This window comes from Ursus arctos, unplaced genomic scaffold (genome assembly GCF_023065955.2).
Source record: "Ursus arctos isolate Adak ecotype North America unplaced genomic scaffold, UrsArc2.0 scaffold_19, whole genome shotgun sequence".
In the NCBI taxonomy this organism is placed as follows: Eukaryota; Metazoa; Chordata; class Mammalia; order Carnivora; family Ursidae; genus Ursus; species Ursus arctos.
In genome coordinates this window covers 776,461-799,036 of record NW_026622863.1, presented here as the reverse complement: position 1 = coordinate 799,036, position 22,576 = coordinate 776,461, and the positions used below count along the sequence as shown (strand labels likewise).

Genomic DNA, 22,576 nt, shown 5'->3' with positions numbered 1-22,576 from the left:
GAAGGGTAGGATGCCCCAAGCCCACAGGAAAACGAGAGGGCTCTCCTGGAGGGGCCTGTCCCCTTTAGGAACGAGAGTGAACCGGCCCTTCGGCCAGGGGTGGACCAGCCCCAGACAAGACCTCCATGCTCGTGGAACCCAACCACCTCCCTGGGACACAAGGGGAAACTGAGGTTGGTGAAGAGAGCAACATGGCAGGGCCTCAAGCTAGGACTGGAACTCAGGAGGAGGGTCGCCCCCTCCCTGCCCCTGGGGTGGGGGAGGGACAGGAAGGCTTGTTCACCAGCCTGGAGACCACACCCATTCCCATGGGCCCTTCCCTGCACCTGGGGCTCCCCGTGTCTGGACTGTAGCTTACCCTCCCCCTGGGAAACCCCCTGGCCCCTGAGATTGTTGGCTGGGAGACAAATGGCCAAGAGCAACGTGGAGGGAGGGAGGGCAAGCAGAGAGAGAGGAAGGGCTCTCACACGGCCATGTCCCTCGCCCCTGGTTAGATTGCCTGAGGTTAACCAGGGGGGCTCAGCCACCTGCCCCCTTCTACCCCCTACAGTAGTCCCAGGAGGCAGAAACCCAAAGCATTCAGAGGGCTGCCTCACCCATGTTTAGGGTCCTTAACCTCAGAGGCAGGATGGTGGCCCCGAGGGGCTGCTCCCCAGGCCTGGGGCCTCAGAGCCCGGAGATGGAAGGGGCTCCCCGCCAACTCCCCACCTTGGAGGAGGGAGTGCCAGGGACAGTCCCTGCCAGAGCCTCCGGCAGGCAGTCTGGCCTCCCTCCAAGCAGGCCGAGGGCACAGATGGCCCACACCTGCCCCACCGGCCCACGATCTGGACAGGAGAGCAGAGGCCCGGTCCTGCTCCACGGCCACTCCCCACTCCCCCGCTCTGAAGAGAACTCGTCCGCCCACAGGGTCCGTGCTCCATCCTTCACTCTCCACCGTCCATTACTGCGTGCTGGGCCTGTGAGGGGGACACACACAGATCACTGCCCACCTAACGGGAGGCCACCCAGCAAACCAGAGGAGGAAGGAAAGGAAGGGCTCTGGCTGGGTGCGGAGGGCTAACCGCAGGCTAGGTCTATGCCTGGCCTTCCTCTGTGCTGGCCCAGAGGATCAACAGGGAGAGAATGCGACCTAAGATGCCAGGTGCCAGGTGCCAGGTGGGTGGCGGTGTCTAATGGTGGTCAGGAGCGGCCATTCGACAAAGCCCTCAAGGCGGCCAGCAACATGCCCTGGGGGGGATAGCCCGGGAAGAGCACTGCAGGCAGAGCGCACAGCCAGCCAGTGCAAAGGCCCGGAGGCAGGAGTGTGCCTGCTGAATTCGGGGAGCAACGACACAGAAAACGGATGGATGAACGACGCAGTCCACTCCGGCTCCTAGCCCAGCCCCCACCCACCGCCGTTCTTCGTGGCAACTTCCTTATCTCACCGCGGGACGCCCAGAGCCCTGCCCCCCCCGACAGCCGCCTGACCCCGACGGGCCCGCCCCGCCCCCGGTGCACACGTGCCGTCACTCAGCTCAGGCCCCGCCCCCGGCCCCCTCCGTTCGTGCGCTCGTGCTCTCAGCCCGGGCCCCGCCCCCGCACACGTGCCGTCACTCAGCCTAGGCCCCGCCCCTGACCCGCCTGCCAGCCGCCCCCGCGCGGGGGCAGTCGCTCAACCGCAGGCCCCGCCCCCCGCGCCCACGTGCTGACTCTCCTTCCACGCCCCGCCCCGGGCCCCCTGCTCCGCCCCCGCACACGTGCTGTCACTCACTCGGCCCCCCACCCCCTGCCCGCGCACTTGTGCTGTCACTCAGCCCGGGTTGTGTCGGAGCAGGAGGCCGCCAGCCGGACACTCGGCCCCTACTCCGCCGGCCCATGGACGTCGCGCTCCTCCTCGCCCTCGGGCTGCTGGCCCAGGTAAGGCGTCTGGCCGCGCGCGGTCCCTTGCCTCCTGCCCTGTCGGACGGTGTCACAGTGGGACGCGCCCGGGACCACTGGTCCTGGTCCCCTGGTGGGTGCCTGGTGGGCAGCGCTGTTCAGGGCGCTCTGTGCCCCAAGGGGCTCTAGAGTCAGGGTAACCAGCTCACCTGGACCCGACTGGAAGCCAAGCTGGGTGGCCCCGGGAGACCACTAGGCCGGCCCTTCCCCAGGGGTGCGCCAGCAACCCTGTCGGGCTTGTGAGCGCCAGGGAGAGGGGGTGCAGCAGGAGCACCCAGCTGGAGGAGCCTGCAGACCAGATTCTCTAAGGACACCCCTGCTGAGTTGGCAGATGACCCTGGTTAGTCTTGGGTGGAGCCCGAGACACCCCCACCCTGTGCCCCACCCCCAAGGGCAGCTCTGGAACCCACTGTCCCTTGGGAGTGCTCTGGAGCCAGACCCCGGGCACTTACAGCCTGCCGCCCCCACTCTGTGCCCACCCCCAGTTCCCTGGTCCCTCTGCGGTGGGAGCAGGGTGGGAGGAAGGAAGTACAGGCCGCTGCCCTTCTCCCCACCACAGGCACTCCCCCAGGGGACCCTTTGGACTGGGCAGGCACTTGCTGGGCCTGGGAGTGGAGCCCGTGGCCTGCCTTCAGGGAGGGGGCTGAGTCAGGGTCACAGGCCAGAGGCCAGGGCTGGGCAGTGGTGGGGCCCCTGTGCCTGACATAGGACTAACCTACGCTTGACAGGTAATGAGCGTGAGAGCTTAGTCCGTCTGCACCCACAGGTGACTGCTATTCCAGTGCCAGGTGCGGGGGAGGAGCACCTACTCTGGGGGCTTCTGGAGACCCCCTGACTCCACAGAGCTCTGGCTGGAAGCTGATCAGGTGCCCCCTAGCTGGACCCCCCAGCAACTGGTCCCTCTGGGCACCCAGCCCCACAGCTCTGGTCACCTCCACCCCTGCCTTTCAGCCTCCCCTGCCCCCTCCACAGTGGGCCCGCCTGGGCCTGGGCTGTCCACGTCCAGCTGGCTTTGCACAGCCTGGCTGTCCACAACCTGTCCAGCCCTCTGCTGGGAGGCCACACCAAGTCGGGGGTCTTCTGGCTAACCCCCTGCAGGACACTATGCCCTCCACACTGGGGTCCATTCCAGAAGGCCACACACCTCCCGTGCCCCCTCCCCACTTGCTGCTGGAATAGCAGCCCACCCCCCCTTGCATCTGGACCCCGTATAGTGGACATGCTGAGGACCTGCTTCTCTGGGTTTGGGGTGTCTACTTTTCACCATGCCCCAGGAGAACTCTGCTGCAGGGGAGGGGAGTAGTCCCCTCCCGGATTCCTCTGCCCACCCTGAGGCTACTCAGCATGAGCTCCCCATACGCACACACACACAGCTGGAGGCTTTAGGGATTTCGGGGACATCAGCCAGTGGGGCTTGGACACTCAAGTTTTGCACTCAGTGTGGCTCAGATTAGTACCAGTGTGAGGGGAGCTTTTCCTAGCCCCCTGAAATAGGTCTCTGTCAGGACCCCTCGCACCCCTCCCCCACCCAGCTCAGCTTTCAGAGTTTTGTCCTCTCCTGTCTGGCACATGGCAGCTGATGGCTGCTCCTGGATATCCCTCCCTGCACCCCCGTGAGCCCCCACGGCAGGCCAGCCCGGTCTTGCAAACTGTCTCGGGGGGCCGTGGGTGGGGGCCTGGGGACAGGACTCTGCATTAATCTGTTGTGTAAGGGTAGTTTGGGACAAGGTATGCCCCTCTCCTCCCTGTGTCCCCTAAGTTTCAGCCAGTGGGCTTGGAGTGTGTACTTTCAGAACTGGTCTCTGTCAGCTCCCTCCGCGGGCCCACACTACCCCGTCATTGGGCCTACCCCTGGGCCCCCACTCTGCCTGAGAGTAGTAGAGGAATGGGGGAGGGCAGACCTATGCCCTGCTGGGAGGGGGTCTCAGCCTGTGTCCAGTGAGACACATGGCTTCTGGAAGGAAGATGAGGCTGTCCTGTGCTCCTGGGGACTTGGCAAAATGTGAAGAGCCACCAGGGCAACATGGGACAGAGACCTGAACAGCAGACGTGGCCACGTCCTCCACTGTGGGGAGGGGTCATCATCCCCACGGCAGTGTAACAGTAACAGGGGCAGCGGAGGGAAGCCGGCTCCTGGACCACTGTCCTCTCCCAGGTGGGCAGGGCAGCCAGACATCACAGTGGTGTGGCCCGCAGTGGGGGAGCAGGCTGGGCAAACAGCTGCCCCTCTCCACTTGCCCCGCTGCTGTGCCCCTCACCCCTCCTTTGAAGCAGCAGCTGCAGGGGAATGCAGGGGGGGACATGCAGGGGTGCCTGGGGGCCAGGGCAACAGCTGGGTCCATTCCTGGCGTTCCTGATGCCTGCCAGGCCATCCAGGAACGGGGTGGTCCGGATTCCAGCCTGGGGGGAAGGGGCTCGGGCCTGGGAAGCTTGTGGGGAGTGCAGACCCCACCCACGTTTCCGCAGGCTGCAGGCCTCCCACCTGGTTCCTACAACAGGAGAAACAGAGCCGGGAGCCGTGTTGGAGGGACATGTGCACACGCAAGTGTGGGATTAACCCCAGAACCTCTTCCTCGAGCCCCTTCCTGCAGCGGCATGTTGTAAGCTTTGCCCAACTACACTGGACAGGGTCATAGAAAATGTTCGCTTCCCTGGATTCAATCACGTCACCGCGGCGGACAGGGCTCCGGGAAGCTGGGCCACAGAAGCTCATGTCCACCCAAGCTCAGGCCTGCTGCCTGCCATCTGAATCTTGGCAGTGGTTTGAGGGAGCCCCAGGGGCCTCTAAAGGCCAGCAGTGCCAGGAGATAAAGCTCTCCTCACTTGATACCCAGCCTGCCCAGTCAGCAGCTTCTCTACCCAGGGCGGCCACCCGGGGCAGGCAAGCATCCGGGTTTCTTCCCAGGCTCCTGGGAGACTGGGCCGTGCCTTCTCTTTCCTTGTTCTGAACCCACAGGGGCTGGTGGAGAGAAGCAGAGAAGTGTGTTGGCCGTGCCCAGGAAGAACAGATTCCCGTGGGGGGGGGTGGGAGCTTTATTGCTCCAAAGCCCCTGGGGTTGTGTGTTGAGCTAGGGGCCGGCGCAGTGAGGGGTCGATGGCCCCGGTGTCTCTACAGCTTGAGACTATGCTCTCAGGTTCTCGGTTAAGGGGAAGGCCAAGGATGAGCACGGGGGTGTCACGTTGGGCATCATTTGGGGCAAGTGGGTACATGTCGTCCATAGGCTCTGGCCAGACTCAGGGAACAGCAAACGTGGACGGCGTCTGTGAGCCCATGTCCACTCCGTGCTGTTTTCCGTGGTGGCCTTCCTCCTCTGCCCACGTGCTGGGGGTCTGTGTGAGCTGGTTTTGTCCATGTGGCTTTGTCCTGGCACCGGAAGTCCCATGATCCCCCAGGTGGCTCCCAGGCCTCCCCCCAGCTGGCCACGTCGTCTGGGAAGGGGGTGGTAGGAGGACAGAGCCTAGCTGAGCAATGCTCCGGACAGCCGGAAGTGGGCTGTGGCCCAGCCCTGCCACCCCACCCACCGCAGCCTCTGATCTGGGCAGGGGGTCCCTGCCAAGGCTCTGTGGCTTCTGCTGACCTCCTGGACTTGGGCTGTGGACAGACTGGGACGCGGGACTCCCAGGCTCTGCCACGACCACACTGGTGGACATCCCGGAGGGTCAGCCAAGGCCGCTGGCGGAGACGGGGGTGGGGGGCAGCCAGAGGCTCTGTGGCGGGCTGGACGGGGCAAGCTGTCCCCTACTATCCCTCCAAGAGCCTGGGATCAAGGACTGTGTGTGGACTGTCCCACCTGCCCCCCCCCCCCCCAGTGCTCTCCACCTCCCATCTCCTCCACACTGGGGCTGGGCCTCTTCCAGAGCACGGTTCTCTAAGAGTGGAGGCTCAGACGCCGGTTCCCTGTGGCCCCCAGCTCTGTTGCTCTCTGGCTGTGTGGTCGTGAACAAATGGCTCAGCCTCTCTGAGCCCTGCTCTGGGGAACTGTGACACGAGACGGTCACCACCCATTCCCAGGGGCTGTGAGGGCTGAGAGAGGGCCGGAGAGAGAAGGAGGACCAGGGAGGATGCCAAGCTCCATGCTGGCCTCGGGGTGCTCGGGAAGCAGATGCTGTCCCCGCTACCGTGATGACAGAGGCCAGCAGGCCTCTGCTTGGTGGGAACAGAGTGCTGACCTGGAAGTGGTTTGTGCTCTGTGGTTTTGGCGAGAGGCCCCCACCGCCCCAGGCGGGCGTGGGACCAGCGCTGCCATCTGTCAGGCTGCGGGTAGCTTGGGGGCCTGGCCAGGAGCTCGGTCCTTTCTGTAAACCGTGTTCACAGCTCCCTGGATTCCAGGCCCCTGCGGGGGAAGATGCCCCTGGGATTTCAGATGAGGAGGCAGGGGAATTCCAGAACCGAGGAGGTGGCCTGGGGCCACGAGGAGAGATCAGCAGTCGCTTGAATGTTACTGCTGTTTTGTCTACAAAGTGTGTGCAAATGCATTAGGTGCCAGTCCTGGGCACAGAGACAAAGCCTGGCTGGGTGCGGAGGAGGCCGGGGACAAGAGTGGAGGCAGCTGGCATCTCCTTCCTGCCCCTGTCCCGTCCCACACCAAAGCACCCCACTCCCTCGTCCTGCCGATGCATCCTCCCCAGGCCACAAGGCCACCCCATCCCATGCTCTCTCCTCTGTGGACTGCGTGGCCTAAGGCAGCGGCTGGGGGGTGAGCTCAAGGGGTTGAGGAGGCAAAGGGCAGCTGGGGAGCATGCCCGCCCTCAGAGGTGCCCTGGGAGCTACCCCTGTCCACCTGAGCTAGGAGGGAGCCCCCCAGCAGAAGGACCCAGGGGCCTGCAGACACTGTGTGGGGCCAGAGAGCCTCTAGGGCCATCCTCGGAGCACAAGGGCTGGTGTCTGGGAGGCGGTGTCCCCTCTGCGTGCCCCCAGCTGGCCGGTCCTGCCTTGGGCTTGGGGAAGGGCAGGGGAGGGGGCAGCTGCAAATGTGGTATTGTGGGGGTGGGCGTGACCAGCCTTCGAGGGTGCATTGCTGACATTCTCCTGCAGCCAAACCCAGCTGGGTCCCAGCAGGTGACCAAGCCTCCCCCCCCAGACCCCACCCTGGGTCCTGACAGTTCTTATCCAAGTCCAGCCAGACTCTGTGCCCTTGGGCCCTCTGTGCCCAGCCAGCCATAGTGCCGGAGCCCAAGCTGTTCCCTGCGGCAGAGACCACATAGCTAAACCAGGGCCATCCCAGGAAATTCGGGATGTGTTCTGGGGGCTGCTGCCAGATCTGCCGTTAGCTCATGCGACAGGTGCCTTTTCTGGTCCTCCATTTTCCATCTGACCTGTGAGGGTGGGACTGTCTGTGGTCACCGAGGGAGCTGACATTGGGTCTCAAGAGACTTTCGGCATCACAGGTGCCCCCTTCCTGCCATGTTCCTTCATGGCTCCAGTTCTGAGCGCAAAGCCTGGCCCAGGGAAGGGCCTGGGGTTGTGTCTGCATGCCCCCACCCACCCCTGGGGTGCCACATGCCCCCCACCCTCCCTCGGCAGTCCCACAGGTCCCCGGTGCCTCAGTTCCCTGGGCGTGTGGCGAGGGAGGGAGGAGCGACCTCCAGCTTCCAGGAGCCAGACTGTTGGTGTGACCTTGTTCCATGGTTCTGGGACAACAGCATGGAGACGGCCCCTGGCTTTGCTGTCCCGTCTTTGCCTCATGGGCCCTGTGCACCCGCCGGCAGCTGGGTCAGTCTGCACGGGGAGTTCAGAGCAGTTTCCAATTCGTACCGACGTCCTGGAAATGGAGGCCTGAATCTTCATTGCCACGGAGCAGCTGGGAGAGGCCACGTGGGGGCTGCCACTGCACAGACACCCGCCTCCTGGAAGCATTCGGAGCAGGGGCCCCACACCCTCTCTTCAGACTGGAGCGTTGGCCTGGTCAGCCTTGACCAGCCCGTGAGAGTCCAAGCCACGAGGAGGCCTGGTGTGGCTGCTTGTCTCCTCCCACGGCCCCACCTCTGACAGATCCAGCCTTGGGGAAGGGGAGGGATGCCCCCAGCACCCACCTCTCTTGCCTGCCCCCACCCCATTAGCCATACTCTTCTCGCACAAACTATCCCTGGGAGCCCCTCTCCCTCTCCCTGTGCCCCTGAGCACCCCATGCTCCCCAAGCCCTGGTAGCCTCCCTCGGGCCAGTCAGGGTGCCCGTTCCTCCCAGACAGTCGGCAAACATTCACCAGGCCTGGGGCAACTCCTGGTCCCGGGAACCCCCAGGTGAGGACAGGAGACAGATGAAGGGCGTTGGGGGCTCCAGGCTTGAGGTGTGGCTGCTGGGGTCTCCTGGGGCTGTGAGCTCAGGACTCTGATGGGGGCCAAGGTGGCTTCTCTGAGGCCCGGCTGGCATGCCGTATCATTGACCACTGTCTCTGTCTTCGTCGTAGAGCCTGGGCCTGTCCTGGGGGGTCCCTGGGCGGACGAGGCCCCGTATCCTGCACCCGTGGCACCGGGCACCTGCGCCAGGTCGTGTGCGAAGAGCCTGGGTCATCCCCCCCATCAGTGTATCCGAGAACCACAAGCGCCTCCCGTATCCCCTGGTGCAGGTGAGGGGGCCGAGGGGGGGCCGGGCAGAGCAGGGGGTGGGTCCCTGAAGGTGTGTGGTGGAGGACAGGTACACCCTTGGGGCTGTAGGTGGAGCTGCCCCCATCCCAGCTTGGGGAGGGGTCAAGGCTGGGAAGGGAGAGGGACCCCGCCTTTGGGGCCAGCTCCCCCCAGCCCATTCTCTGCCCTCGCAGATCAAGTCGGACAAGCAGCCACTGGGCAGCGTCATCTACAGCATCCAGGGTCCCGGTGTGGACGAGGAGCCCCAGGGCGTGTTCTCCATCGACAAGTTCACGGGGAAGGTGTTCCTGAATGCCATGCTGGATCGGGAGAAGACAGACCGCTTCAGGGTGGGGCCCGCTGTAGGGAGGGCTGGCAGGAAGCTGGGGGCCTCCTTCCACCAGGCTCCTGCCCCCAGGGTTGGGGCGTTAGGCCACGTGTCCTTCATTGGGAGCTAGGCACAGGGATTTGGGACTAGGACCTGCCACCCACAGAAGGTGTTCAGCGTTATATTCCCATTTAACAGATGACCTTGCACAAACTCAGGCCCTGTGGAGGTGGGGCTTGGTCCTGCCCAGGAAGGCTATCAGTCTCCCAGAAAAGCACGCCCGGACCCTGGTGTAGCCTTCACCCCCTACACCAGCTCTTCCCCCAGCCTGCTATGTTTGGTGGGAATGGGGTGTTGTGAAGAATCCCACAGTACGGCAGTTCCCAGGGGCAGCTGTCCCTCGATTCTCAGGGAAAGGTGGCACAGGAAGTGCCTTGGAGGTGAGGTTTGAAGCAGGCTGGTGGGGAGGGAGATTAAGAGCCAAGCAGGCCAGAGGCTGTGGAGGGGAGGGTGGACTGGGTCCCCACAGGGTAATCTGGCCTCCCCAGCATGGCCTCCCCAAAACGCTGGCATTTGTGCTGGAGGAGGAGGCTTCTGACTTGGCATTTCTTGTGCTTGGACTTAAGAACAAGCTCTTGGTTCCCTTACACAGTTATCAGAGACTGTGATTTACCTGGAAATGATACCACGCCCAGTCTTCGAAAGTGTGGGGAATGGTTTAATTTTAAGGATTCATGTATTTATTAAGCTTCAAGAGGAGCCTGAACCAATTAGCAGAAGGGAGGGAGCAGGAGTACTAGTGGAAGCGTGCCTTCAATCTCTCACAAAGCACAGCTGTGAGCTTCCCAGCAGCCAAGGCAAGAGGGGAGCACCCCGCCCGCTGAGCAAGCCGGCTGGTCTTGGGGGAGTTTGCATCTGCCTGGCACACACGCCCCCCCTGCCGTATGTCCCCTGTTGGCACCGAGTCTGCACTTGCTGTCCCTTCGCACCCGAATCTGGGGAGCACAGTGCTAGCCCTGCTCTCTGCTTGGTCAGCTAAGGGCCTTTGCTCTGGACCTGGGCGGAGCCACCCTCGAGGAGCCCACGGACCTGGAGATCGTGGTGGTGGATCAGAATGACAACCGGCCCGTCTTCCGGCAGGAGGCGTTCACAGGCCGGGTGCTGGAGGGCGCTGTCCCAGGTGAGAGGGAGCTCCGGGGGCTTCTGTGGAGGGGCTGCGAGTCGGTCAGAAGGCCCAGGGTTCTGTTCAGCAACACTTTCCGTGATCGTTCAAATAGTCTGAAAACAAACAGACTCCAGGAGCAGGGACTTTCCACAAGTCAACTCAAGTCACTTCCCATTTCCGTCTAAGTTTCAAACCCCGGCGTCTCCCCAAACACGGTGAGAGGGTTTGCGGACGGCAAAGCCCAGGCGGCCGCGGTCGTGGCTGGTCTGCGCGGAGGTAAGATCCGCGCGACACACGAGGAACAACTCCGTGGATCAGGGACAGGCGCCGTGCCTGCTCCTTTGTCCAGTCTCCGAGCACTTCTGCCCCCCCAGAAGGAAACCCACCCCCGTAGCAGTCACCCCACTCCTCACTTCTCAGTCCTGCATTCTGGTCGCAAAGCACAACTTCTGTCCTTCATGAGTCTTTGTGGGATGGCCTTGCTTGCCTGACGTGTCCCCGGCAGGCCGGACCTCATTCCACACAGCAGCTCCTCCCTTCTTCCTTCCCACTCTGCTCCCGGGGCTTTGGGTCAAAGCTGGGGCAAGCCGTGCACCTCGGGCGGGGGGCGCAGACTCGCGGGAGGTGGGCTCCTGCTTGCGCCTCGTGCTGCTTTTATTTCATCTCAGTTTTTGTGTTTCAAGACTTAAAATAATTTTTTTTTTACTTCTATTCTTCAAAAAGATTCATTTATTTTAGAGAGAGTGCGTGTGCCAGCGCAAGGGGGAAGGGCGGGGACGGGGAGGGACAGTCCTAAGTAGTGAGCCCATGCAGGCTGGGTCCCAGGACCCCGAGATCACGACCCGAGCTGAAACCGAGAGTCAGAGACACCTAACTGACTGAGCCACCCAGGCGCCTCTGATTCTTTTTATTTTGACATAATTTGAGACTTGCAAAAAAGTTGCAAAGAATTACAACAGAGATGTGACATTTATCGTGTTTGCTTTAAAGGGTTTTTTTTCTTTTTTTCCTTCCTTCCTCTCTGGACTGCTGATTGCAGACCGGATACCCTCAAAGAATTTGCCCCAATAACTTGGACACAGGGTAACACTCAGAATCAGGAAGTTAATATCGACACGTGCTAACAGTTTCAGCCCTGGGATGGCTTATAGCCGAGAACCTCCTCCCGGGTCCCAGCTCTCTTCTCAGTCCCCCATCTGCTTGTGAGTACTGTCCACCTTGTGCAAGAGAGGCTCCCACCCCCGGCCCCGTTCTTTCAGGGCTCTGTCGGGGAGCGGCCCCAACACCTGCCCCGCCGTAGCCCTGCTTCTCTGGGTCCTCTGATCACTGAGGACAGTCTTGTCCTCTCAAGAGGATCTTCTGTGTGTGAATGCACGGGGTGGGGGGGGGGTAGTAAACGTCTGGGGATGCAGGGCGGCTCCACTTGGGGAGGCGGGGGCAGGCCGGTGGAGACGGCCTCCTCTGCATCGGGCTGGCCGTGGCCTCAGCTGCCGCCTTCGCTCGGCCTCCTGGGGCTTCTCTTGGTGTTTCCTCTGTCAGCTTCAGCAAGCCCTGCGTGCTCCATGCAGAGGGGTCTTCCCACGCTTCTGCCCCCTCCCAGGGTGACCGCTGTTGCATGGTACCTGGGCAAGGATCTGTTGGAGCAGGGCTTCTCAGTGGTAGGAGGTCCCTGTGCACCGGACCCTTTGGAGTGAGCTTTATCGGGGTTCTCCCCCTCCAGCTCAGGGCAGCGTCCTCCCCTCCGCCCTCAGCCCCCACCGTTGCCCAGAGCATCAATGGGTGTCTAGTTCACCTTGCCCAAACTTAGGCAGACCTTGCCTGAGCCCTCCCAGGCTTCCTCCTGCCCCTGTCTGTCTGGTGAGCACTCCGGGGCCAGTGGAGAAGAGCTGACCGTGGGCACACACCCCCTTGTGTGGGGGCTCCCAGGACTGTGAGCTGTCAAGGTTGTCCGCACTCAGCCTTGGACGTCCTGGTCCAGTTCCCGTCTGCCCGCCGGCCCTGTTGCCCCACCGGGGAAGCCTCTGCACCTCCACGCTTTCCTCAGAGGGGCTGGGCACATCCTGGATGCCAGCTGATCAGCTTCGTGCCCTGGCCCGTCTGACGAACTCAAAATAAGTACAATTTTGTGCACCACCCCCTCGTTCCCATCACTAGCTGGGGGCTGCTCTCCCTGTCCACCGTTCTCCTCTGTCTCCAGAGTTCCTTAGCCGTTAGGTTTTTAGGACACTGACTTCTTTTTCAACAAAATTTTATCTCAAATACGTACAAATGTGATCACCCTAACCGTTTTTAAGGGGACAGTTCAGGGGTATTAGATTCATTCATAATGTTGTTTGGCGTCCCCACCACCCATCCCCATAGCTCTCCTTCTTCCCGGAGAGAAGCTCTGTCCCCATGAAACACCAGCTCTGCCTCCCCTTCCCCAGCCCCTGGCTCCCACCATCTACTTTCCGCCTCTTTAACCCTGCCTGCTCTAAGGACCTCCTATCAGTGGAACCATCCAGGCTTCGTCCCTCTGTGGCCGGCTGCTTTCTCTGACCGTGAGTGTCCTCCAGGTCCACCCTGTAGCACGCGTCAGGATCTCCCACCTCCTTAAAGCTGAGTATTCCATTACGTGGATGGACCACATTTCCCGTATCCACTCGCGTGTACGTGGGCACCGGGGCGGCCTTCACGTTGTAGCTCTTGCGAATAATGTTGTTACGAACATGAGTGACAAACAGGTGTTCAGACTCCTGCTTCGGAAGAGGAATCGCTGGGTTAGGTGGTCACCGTGAGCCACGGCCGTGCCGTTTCCCCTGGAAGCGGCACGGCCTCACCTCCGCCAGCAGCACACAGGCTCCCAGTCTCTCGCCTCCTTGCCGATGTCTCTTTTCTGGGTTTTCTTAGTAGTAGCCATCCTAGCAGGTGTGAGGTGGGGTGTTGCTGTTGTGCTGGTTTGCGTTTCCCCAATGATGAGTGACTTGCAACATCTTCTCATGTGCTTATTGGCCATTTGTACATTTTATCTGGAGGAATGTCTCTCCAGGTCCTTTGCCCAGTTTTGAGTTGTGTCGTGTTTTTGTTGTTGAGTTTTATGGGTTCTCTGTACACCTTGCATACTCCTTAATATATACAGATATATCTGTATGATTTCCAAATACTTTCTGCCATTCCGTGGGTTACTTTTTTTTTACCTGGATGGGAGTATCTTTGATGCACAGCATTTGAAAATGTTCACAAGTCCAGTCTGTCTAGTTTTTGATGCCGTATCTGGAAATTATTACTGAATCCAGTGTCATGAAGTGTTTGCCCTGTGTTTTCTTCCAAGAGTTTTATCATTTCAGGTCTCACATTTAGGTCTTTGATCTACTTTGGGTTAGTTTGTGTGCAGGGTGTGAGGTCAGGGTCCAGCTTGGTTCTTCTGCACGGAGGCATCCAGGTTTCGCAGCACCATTTGTTGAAAACACTGCTCTTCTCCCCTGAATGGTCTTGGCACCCTGGCCAAAAGTTATTTGACCACATGTGTGCAGGGTGTCCCTTTACCCCAGCCCGCTGGTCTGTGTGTCTGTCCTCGTGGCCAAACCACACTGTTCTGATCACTGTACCTTGGGAGTAGTTTTGAAGTCAGAAAGTATGAGTCTTCCAATTTTGTTCTTTCTCAAGATTGTTTTGGCTATTTGGGTTTCCTTGAGATTCTGTGTAATTTTAGAATGGTTTTTCTACTTATGCAAGAAAATTGTCCTTGGGGTCTTGATAGAGGTCATTGAATTTGTAGATCCCTTTGAACAGTACTGACTTTTAGCACCATTAAGTCTCCCGGGGCACCTGGGTGCCTCAGTCGGTTAAGTGTCCAACTCTTGATCTCAGCTCAGGTCATGATCTCGGGGTCGTGAGATTGAGCCCCACATCGGGCTCTCAGCTGGGTGTGGAGCCTTTTTGAGGCTCTCCCTCTGCCCCTACCCCCTCCCTCTCTAAAAAAAAAAGAAAAAAAAGAATGTATAAATATATAAAAATACAATGTATAGTATATATTTCATACGTATCGTATAAAAATTTATATATATGTATATATTTAAAGTCTCCCAATCTGTGAACGTGGGATGCGTTTCCTTTTACTTGTACCGTCTATATTTCTTCCTGCAGTGGTTTGTAGTTCTCAGTGTGCAGGTCTCAACACTGACTCCCTAAAGCACTCATGCAGTCATTTCGAAGACTGCGGTTTTGTCTGACTGTGGGTTAGTGCGGCTGGACTCAGGATCTGCACTTTGGCGATGCCGTGTTCTCCCTGGTGCGTCCTATCAGGAGGCACACGTGTCCTGTTCCTGGAGACGTTGACTCCGATTCGCCTCATTAAGGGGGTTCCGTCAGGCTTCTCCACCGTGACTTTTATCTTTTTCCCTTTGTGATTACTAGGTATCTTTTGGAAGATACTCTGAGACTGTGCAGGGACCCTGTTACCCCTTGAACTTCCCCCCAGCAGGGTTGGCATCTGCTGGTGGTTCTTGTTCTCATGGCTGGAGGATGGTGGTTCCCTCCTCCGGAGTCTCTTCTCCCTTTGTCAGTGGGCTCTCTGCTCTGTGGGAGCACTTCTCCCGTGTATGCGTGTGCCTGTGTATGTTACGTGTTGTTTCTTTATACATATATTTCTCCGGACTCTCGGAGTCTGAGTAATTCAGTGGGTTATGATTCATTATAACCGTTACTCTTGCTGCCCAAATTGTCCCACGTTTGGCCAGTAGGAGGCTCATCAGACCGGCTCCGGTTAGGCCCTTCCAGCAGGCAGAGCTGGCAGACAGGCTTCTTCACAGACAGAGGTGTGCACCTGTGTTGTGAGCGCACGTGTATGTTCTGGCTGTGCGTGTGTGCCACTCACACCTGTATGTACACGTCTCGCTACCTTTGTTCGTCGTGAGTTCCCACTGGCCCTCTGTCTCCCTGGCGCTGGCCCCAGGGTTTCCAGCTGGCTCTCCCCATCTGACCCAGGGCTCTCGGCCCCTACTGGGCCATCTCCATGTCTGGGGGACACAGGTGCCAGCTCTTGATCAAACATGTATGTCAGACACCCCTGCTTCCTTCTCCAGACAGCACAAAAGGCTTGAATGTTCAAGTGTGTGCAGGCCAAATGGGGGGCCTGAACCTGGCATGGGGGGCCCACATGCGAGTGTTGAGACACATCCTGGGGGTAGGGGTTGGCCCCCGTGTGCATCGTCCCTGCCCGTCCCTGTCCTTACCAGGCACCTACGTGACCAGGGCCGAGGCCACAGATGCTGACGACCCAGAAACCGACAACGCGGCCCTGCGGTACTCCATCCTGGAGCAGGGCGGTCCCCAGCTCTTCAGCATCGATGAGCACACAGGGGACATACGCACCGTGCAAGTGGGTCTGGACCGTGAGGTGAGACCACCCGTGTGCCACAGACGCTGGGGGCCGGGGCGGCCAGGGTCCCGGCTGACCTCGCTTTGGCCACCCTCCTGGCCTTCTGAGCCTGACAGGGGCAGCTCACTCCACGTTGGGTCCCCCGCCCCAGCCTTGCTCACCCCAGGTGCTCCCTCTGCCACAGGAGAAGGGAGCTCTCTTTGCTGCAGACACTCACAGTGGCTTTGGGCACAAACTCAGCTGGGTTACCTCTGCCTTGCGGCTGATTGTGGGTTAGGTCCGGGGAGGCTCTGAAGGCCGTCTGTGTGGTGCCTGGCCCCGACAAGTCCTCCGTGTGTTTTCTGCCAAAAGCCTCCCCCGCCCTGCTGCCTACAAAGCCTTCAGCCTTCCTGGCGTCGGGTAGGGCCGGGCGAGTGGCTGCACAGTGACCAGTCATGCTCTGGAGGAGAAGCCACTCTTGAACAGTCTTCCCCTGTGGGGACCCTGCTGGCCCTCGCTGCCGGGCTTCTGTGCAGCTGTGCCCCCTCTGGGAAGCCCTCCTGGGTTTCCCCGTGGCCACCTGCACACCTGTCTGGTCCCTTGCAGCATTAGGTGGTCCTCATTGGTTTGCCTCTCTCTCTGCCTCTGGACCTGGCTCCCCGGGGCTGGGTCCCAGCTTGCTGGGTGCTGCATGACTCTTGCCCCCTCGTGAGCCGGGGCAGGGTGTGGGGTTGGCAGTGCTGTTGTCAGACCCAGAGAGCCAGGCGGCACGTGCCGTTCTGCCCCGGAGCTTGGGAGCAGGGCAGGACACTTGCGGCCACTTGGGGCTCCGGATGCCCAGGGCTCTCCTGTGAGGGCCCCTTGCCCGACCCCCAGGCCCTCAGTGCCCCCCCCAGGCCCCCTGACCGCATGTTCCCGTGCCCCCAGGTGGTCGCCGTGTACAATCTGACCCTGCAGGTGGCGGACATGTCTGGAGATGGCCTCACCGCCACGGCCTCGGCCATCATCACCCTCGAGGACATCAATGACAATGCACCCGGGTTCACGGGGGACGAGGTGCTGCCATCGTCCCCGCCCCTGCTGGGGACTGCCCTTCCCTCCGCAGGCTCCTGGCAGGGACACGGGACTTTGTGGCGGGATGGGAGGTTAGGTGATTTGGAGAAGCATGGGTAAGGCAGAAACCCGAGCTACAGCAGTTGCTTGTGAGCGTGTAAACCCCGTCGGAGGAGCTGGGAGAGAGGCCCCGGGGACAAGCAGCCCTCGGGCGGCGGGAAGGAAGCTTCCCTACACCCTTGCTGTGTGGGAGGGAGCAGCCAGCCCTGCGCTCCAGGAGAAGGCAGCCCACAGGGTGCCTGGTGCACAGCTGACCCCCAGGGTGGGGCTCATGGGGACGCATGGGGGGCTGCGTGGGCCACCGAGTTGGCTGGGAGGGAGCGAGGGAGGGCATCCCTGCACGCCACTATCTCCCTGCCCCCGCACAGCCCCGGCAGTAAGGAGGGCTGGGCTCCCACAGTTCTTCATGGAGGTCACGGAGGCTGTCAGCGGAGTGGATGTGGGGCGGCTCGAGGTGGAGGACAGGGACCTGCCAGGCTCCCCCAACTGGGTGGCCAGGTTCACCATCCTGGAGGGCGACCCCAATGGACAGTTCGCTATCCGCACAGACCCCAAGACCAATGAGGGCGTGCTGTCCGTGGTGAAGGTGAGTGGGTACATGGCTCTCCTCGCTGGGGTCTGGCTGCTGGGCCCCAGCATGGGGGAGCCCTGTCTGGGGCATCCTCCAGAGAGAGCAGAATGCTGGGGGAGCAGGGAACGCTGGGGCTCTAGGCTCAGGCCACGCTGACCCAGGGCACCAGGACCAGAAGGAGGGGCGTGCCCCCGCCCATGTTTATGGAGCTGTGCGGTGATGTGTCTGAGTGCAGGCCGCACCCGTGTCCTCCAGATGGGAGACCAGAGACAGAAGCCAAGGCAGCGACCCGGACGCGTGCACGCGGAGATGCAGGTCTCCTCAGAGGCTGATGCCTGAAGGGCTTTATTGCAAGAAGCGGGTTTGCAGGGCGGCCAGCAGGCTGGACACTCCTTTCTCCTCAGGAACATCTCCGTGTTGCTCTCGATGACTTTGAGCCACGGTCCCCTCAGGTCATCCAGGATAATCTTGAGCTAAAGTCAGCTGATGGTAGAGGTTAATTTAACCCAGCTAGCAAACACCTTCTCCACCAACCCCTGCCGAGCGTCGCCCGCCTTACCGGGGAGCGCCACCGGGGCACTAACACGTGGGGCCGAGGACACAACACCCAACAAAGTACCGGGGCACTAACACGTGGGGCCGGGGACACAACACCCAACAAAGTACCGGGGCACTAACACGTGGGGCCGGGGACACAACACCCAACAAAGTACCGGGGCACTAACACGTGGGGCCGGGGACACAACACCCAACAAAGTACCGGGGCACTAACACGTGGGGCCGGGGACACAACACCCAACAAAGTACCGGGGCACTAACACGTGGGGCCGGGGACACAACACCCAACAAAGTACCGGGGCACTAACACGTGGGGCCGGGGACACAACACCCAACAAAGTACCGGGGCACTAACCCGTGGGGCCGGGGACACAACACCCAACAAAGTACCGGGGCACTAACACGTGGGGCCGGGGACACAACACCCAACAAAGTACCGGGGCACTAACACGTGGGGCCGGGGACACAACACCCAACAAAGTACCGGGGCACTAACACGTGGGGCCGGGGACACAACACCCAACAAAGTACCGGGGCACTAACACGTGGGGCCGGGGACACAACACCCAACAAAGTACCGGGGCACTAACACGTGGGGCCGGGGACACAACACCCAACAAAGTACCGGGGCATTAACACGTGGGGCCGGGGACACAACACCCAACAAAGTCATTTGCAGCGACGAGCATTTATCGTGTTCTCGTCATTCTTTGCGCCTCGTGGTCCTGAATCATTTTTATTTCCCAGGGCTAAAAAGAGAAGGGAAAGGGGCTGTGAGGAGAGTCGGAGGGGCAGCAGGACCCCTGGGGGGGACCTCGGGAGCTGCCTCTGGAGGGCTCAGAGTGGCGAACGACTTCCAGCTCTGCTCCCCCCTCCCCAGCCCCTGGACTACGAGCGTTGTAGGCAGTATGACCTCACCGTGGAAGTGCAGAACGAGGCCCCCCTGCAGGCGGCTGCCCCCAGGGCCGGGCGGGGCCAGGCCAGCGTCCACGTGCAGGTGCGGGATGTCAACGAGGCCCCCGTGTTCCAGGAGAACCCACTGCGGACCAGCCTGCCCGAGGGGGCGCTCCCAGGGACCCCCGTGGCCTCCTTCTCTGCCCAAGATCCCGACACGCACCAGCTGCAGAGGCTCAGGTGGGGGCCCCAGGGGTGAGACGGAGGGAGCTGAGGGCCCCACTTGTCCATTTCCCAGCCGGGGTCAGGGGCACGGCTGAGGGCTCCCATGAGCGCCCCCGTCAGACGGTGGAGGGCTCGTCTGTGTGCCTCCCTGAGGGTCCGTGGGGTCTCACGCCCTGTGCACGTGTGCGTGTTGGTGTGAACTTGTCCCGTAAGGCAGGGCTGGGCCCTGGCTGGCACACACACCGCCCCAGTCTGTTCCGGCCAGCCCAAGTGCCCGGCCCTGTCCATTCTGGTGAGTGGGTGCTCCCAGGGGGCCAGCTGTCCAGAGTTTGCATGTCACCCCCAGTGTCGCTGTGTATTGTGTCTGTCTCCGTGGCACACGTGTGTTGAACCTGGCTGTGGCACTCCGTGGCCATGGGGCCCTGGCCCCAGGTCTCAGTTTCCTCGTCTGTCAATTGGGACAGAAAACACCAGCTCAGGGGAGTTGGAGGATGGCTTCAGAGGTGCACATGTGCCCATGGTGTGTATGCGTGTAGGAAATGTACATAGGTGTGTGTGTATACGTGTGGGATATATGTGCATGTGGGGGTGCGTTATATGTGTGCGTGTGTGTTGAAGTGTGACCACACCCCTAGGGGTCCTGTGTAAGCTCAGGGCCACTCTGTCCTGTCCTCGGCCAATAGCTATTCCAAGGACTACGACCCAGAGGACTGGCTGCAAGTGGACAGAGCCACGGGTTGGGTCCAGACCCAGCGAGTGCTCAGCCCAGCATCACCTTTCCTCAAGGACGGCTGGTACAGGGCCATTATCCTGGCTTGCGATGACGGTGAGGGCCGAGCATATGCCTGGGCTCCCGGGCTCCCTGCTCCGGGTGGGGCTTCCCTGTCACTGCCCAGGGTCTCTGAGCTGTGCACTCCATGGAGCAGACTTCTGGGCGGGGGGGCGGTCTGCTCTAGCAGAGCAAGTAGCTCACCTTGCCTCTCCTGCCTGCAGCCTCTCCACCCCGCACGGCCACTGGGACCCTGTCCATTGAGATCCTGGAGGTCAATGACCACGCCCCTGAGCTGTCTCCACTATCTGGTAGCGTGTGCAGCAAGCCGGATCAGGGCTCTGGCCTTCTGCTGGGGGCCACGGATGAGGACCTGCCCCCCCACGGGGCCCCCTTCCACTTCCAGCTGAGTCCCCGGGTCCCAGAGCTGAGCCAGAACTGGAGCCTCAGCCAGATTAATGGTGAGCTCCCCCAACCACAGTCCCGACCGTCCAGACCTGAGACCTGGGGGGCACTCAGCACCGGAGTCCTGCTGGTTCCCACCGCGGGGCATCCTCAGGCAGGGCGGGAATGTTCACTCCCAGTGGGCAGATGGGGAAACGGAGGCCCGGGGTCTCGGGATCCCCGCCCAACAGCAAAGGGTGTGGAGGGGCGCTGGAAGGATAAGTTGGGGATGGGGTGGGAACTCGTTTGGCCCGGAGTCCCCTGCTGACCTTGGGCGCCCTCCGCAGTGAGCCACGTGCGCCTGCGGCTACGCCACCAGGTCCAGGAGGGTCTGCACCGCCTCAGCCTGCTGCTCCAGGACTCGGGGCAGCCGCCCCAGCAGCGCGAGCAGCCCCTGAACGTGACGGTGTGCCGCTGCGGCCAGGACGGTGCCTGCCTGCCAGGGGCTGCTGCCAGGCGTGCGGGGGGCGCGGGCGTCAGCCTGGGCGCCCTGGTCATCATGCTGGCCAGCGTCATCCTGCTCCTCTGTGAGTGCCCACGTGCTGACATCTGCTGCCCGCAGGTCCCCCCGCCCCGTTCCCCCCCTGCCCCCGACATCCAGTCCAGCCTCAGCTGCTGGCCGGGCACCCACCTCTTCCTGTCTGCCCCGCCTCCGACCCCCTTCAGTGCTCGCCCTGCCAGTGGCCCTCGTCGCACGGTCCCGGCAGCAGTCCAGGGACAAGGGATTTCTGCAGGGGCTGCAGGACGACCTCCGGGACAACGTCCTCAACTACGATGAGCAGGGGGGCGGAGAGGAGGACCAGGTGAGGGGAGGGCGTCGGGGGTGTGGTGGGCTGGAAATGTTGAGCGGTGGGCAAGGTCCCTAAAAAGCCTAGGCTGTGGGCCCCCACCCAGCACCCCCAACCCCCCACTCAGCACCCCCAACCCCCCACTCTGGTCCAGGTCCTCGCCCCCAGGCGCTCCCCACACAAGGTGCCTGAGAAGGAAACCCCACCTTGTGATTGATCGGGGCTGAATTCCACCTGTTTCGTCCCCAGGACGCCTACGACATCAACCAGCTTCGCCACCCAACAGAGCTGGCAGGCCTGTGTGCCCCCCTGGGACGGCCACCACTGCGCCGAGATGCCCCGTTCAGCCGAGGGCGCCCCCAGTCCCCACGCATGCTGCTCACCAGCCCTGCCGATATCGCTGACTTCATCAATGATGTAGGTGCCCCTGGAGGTGCGCAGAGAGGGGCGGTGGCATGGGGACAGACACATATACCCGTTGATGCGCGTGCGGTGGGGACTACACACATGTGCGTACCCCCGTGGACCCCCTGTACATGCGCCCTTGTGGAGAGCAGACCCATCGCTGGGGACTCTGGCTGAGCTTCCGGGGAGCTCGGGAGGATCTGAAGCCGAGGGAGGCTGGGGAGGTGCAGAGGACCACAGCCACAGCCGTCCTGCGGGAAGAGGAAGCTGCCCAGCCCCTGGATCCTGGTGGGCCCAGTTGAACTGGGGTGGGTTGGGGCTTGCTCTGGGGCACTTTCCACCGGGCACTGGCAGAGAAAAGTTAGTGTGCCCCCAGGGCTGGGAGTGCGGCTGCCCCCCAAATCCAGGTACCCCGGTAGTTTATGTGGACACAGCATCAGTGACTTCCTGCAGGAGATGCTGCGAACACGGGAACCCCGTCTGGGGGCTGAGGGAAAACATAAAGGCATGTCAGGGAGTCTCGGGTATCCCAGCCCTAAGCCAGGAGAGCCGCCCAGAGGGAAATGTCTCTTCACATCCTGGGCAGGGGCTCCCAGCGGTGCCCCTGCTCTTGCGAGCTCAGGACTGTGCCCTCAGACCTCCTCTGGCCCTCTAGGGGCCCCTCCCTTCTCAGTGTCCATGCCTTGGGCTAGCTTGCCCTGTGTTGCAGCCTGAGCAGTGGAGGGCACCTGGGGTTGGAGTGTGCAGGGGTCTTGAGCTCCTGGGGCCTCTCCCGCAGGGTTTGGAGGTGGCAGACAGTGACCCCAGCGTCCCGCCCTACGACACAGCTCTCATCTATGACTACGAGGGGGATGGTTCTGTGGCAGGAACGCTGAGCTCCATCCTGTCCAGCCTGGGGGACGAGGACCAAGACTACAGCTGCCTCCGGGACTGGGGCCCCCGTTTTGCCCGGCTGGCTGACCTGTATGGACCCCCGTGAGGGCCGGACCAAGGGCCAGGGAAGGGGGGTTGCTGATCAGACCTGGGCCCACTCTGCTGAGGGCATGCCACCTGGACATGGAGGGCAGATGTCCTTCCCAGGACCGGCAGCCTGACCTCAAGGGCTTGGCGTAGTGGCTGTGCGGCCCAGCTGATCTCTGCAGGCAGCCAGAGGCCACCAGGCTCTATCCCCGAGGCCCTTGGGCAGCCTGTTTCTCCTGGAGAGGACAGAGTCCAGGGGGCCCACAGCCCGGAGTGGCAGATAGGATCTGAAAGGAGTTGCCCCTCCCGCCAGAGAACCAGACAACCCGGCTCTCAGCCCCCCCCCCCCCCCCCCCCCCCCCGCCACTTACAGGAATCTCATCTTTGTGTGAATGGAAGCAGCCCTCCCTCCTCAGAATTAAAAATGTGCTCTTCTCTCCACTGCGGTCTCGCAATGACCTGCAGAGCCCAGCTCCCTCCGCCCCCCGCTACTGTCCTTGGCACTGGGCTACTCCCCAGCCTCTGCTGTCCCCTAG

The 22,576-nt window shown here is 61.6% G+C and overlaps 1 protein-coding gene across 2 annotated transcripts; it reads left to right on the top strand.

Annotated features, from left to right (window-relative positions):
- The first annotated feature begins 1,765 nt into the window (after window positions 1-1,765).
- On the top strand, window positions 1,766-22,481 carry CDH15 (cadherin 15). Of its 2 annotated transcripts, none has more exons than XM_044382320.3 (14): window positions 1,766-1,896; window positions 8,326-8,484; window positions 8,677-8,832; window positions 9,846-9,990; window positions 15,192-15,352; window positions 16,241-16,369; window positions 16,827-17,012; window positions 18,586-18,689; window positions 19,358-19,500; window positions 19,668-19,904; window positions 20,175-20,414; window positions 20,554-20,690; window positions 20,925-21,092; window positions 21,859-22,481. In XM_044382320.3, the coding sequence occupies exons 1-14, from the start codon at window positions 1,855-1,857 to the stop codon at window positions 22,057-22,059; spliced, it is 2,208 nt and encodes a 735-aa protein (XP_044238255.2). In that variant the 5' UTR covers window positions 1,766-1,854; the 3' UTR covers window positions 22,060-22,481. The 2 variants fall into 2 exon arrangements, with proteins under 2 accessions (XP_044238255.2, XP_026350367.2); XM_026494582.4 differs by having other exon boundaries at window positions 18,436-18,689.
- The last annotated feature ends 95 nt before the right edge of the window (window positions 22,482-22,576 follow it).

What these genes read in the sequence shown, in the direction of transcription:
- CDH15 (XM_026494582.4), top strand. Translation starts at nt 1,855, where the DNA reads ATGGACGTCGCGCTCCTCCTCGCCCTCGGGCTGCTGGCCCAG. An exon ending in AGAAGACAGACCGCTTCAGG is followed by an intron (nt 8,833 to 9,845) that starts GTGGGGCCCGCT and finishes CTGCTTGGTCAG; the next exon opens with CTAAGGGCCTTTGCTCTGGA. An exon ending in TATCCTGGCTTGCGATGACG is followed by an intron (nt 19,501 to 19,667) that starts GTGAGGGCCGAG and finishes TCCTGCCTGCAG; the next exon opens with CCTCTCCACCCCGCACGGCC.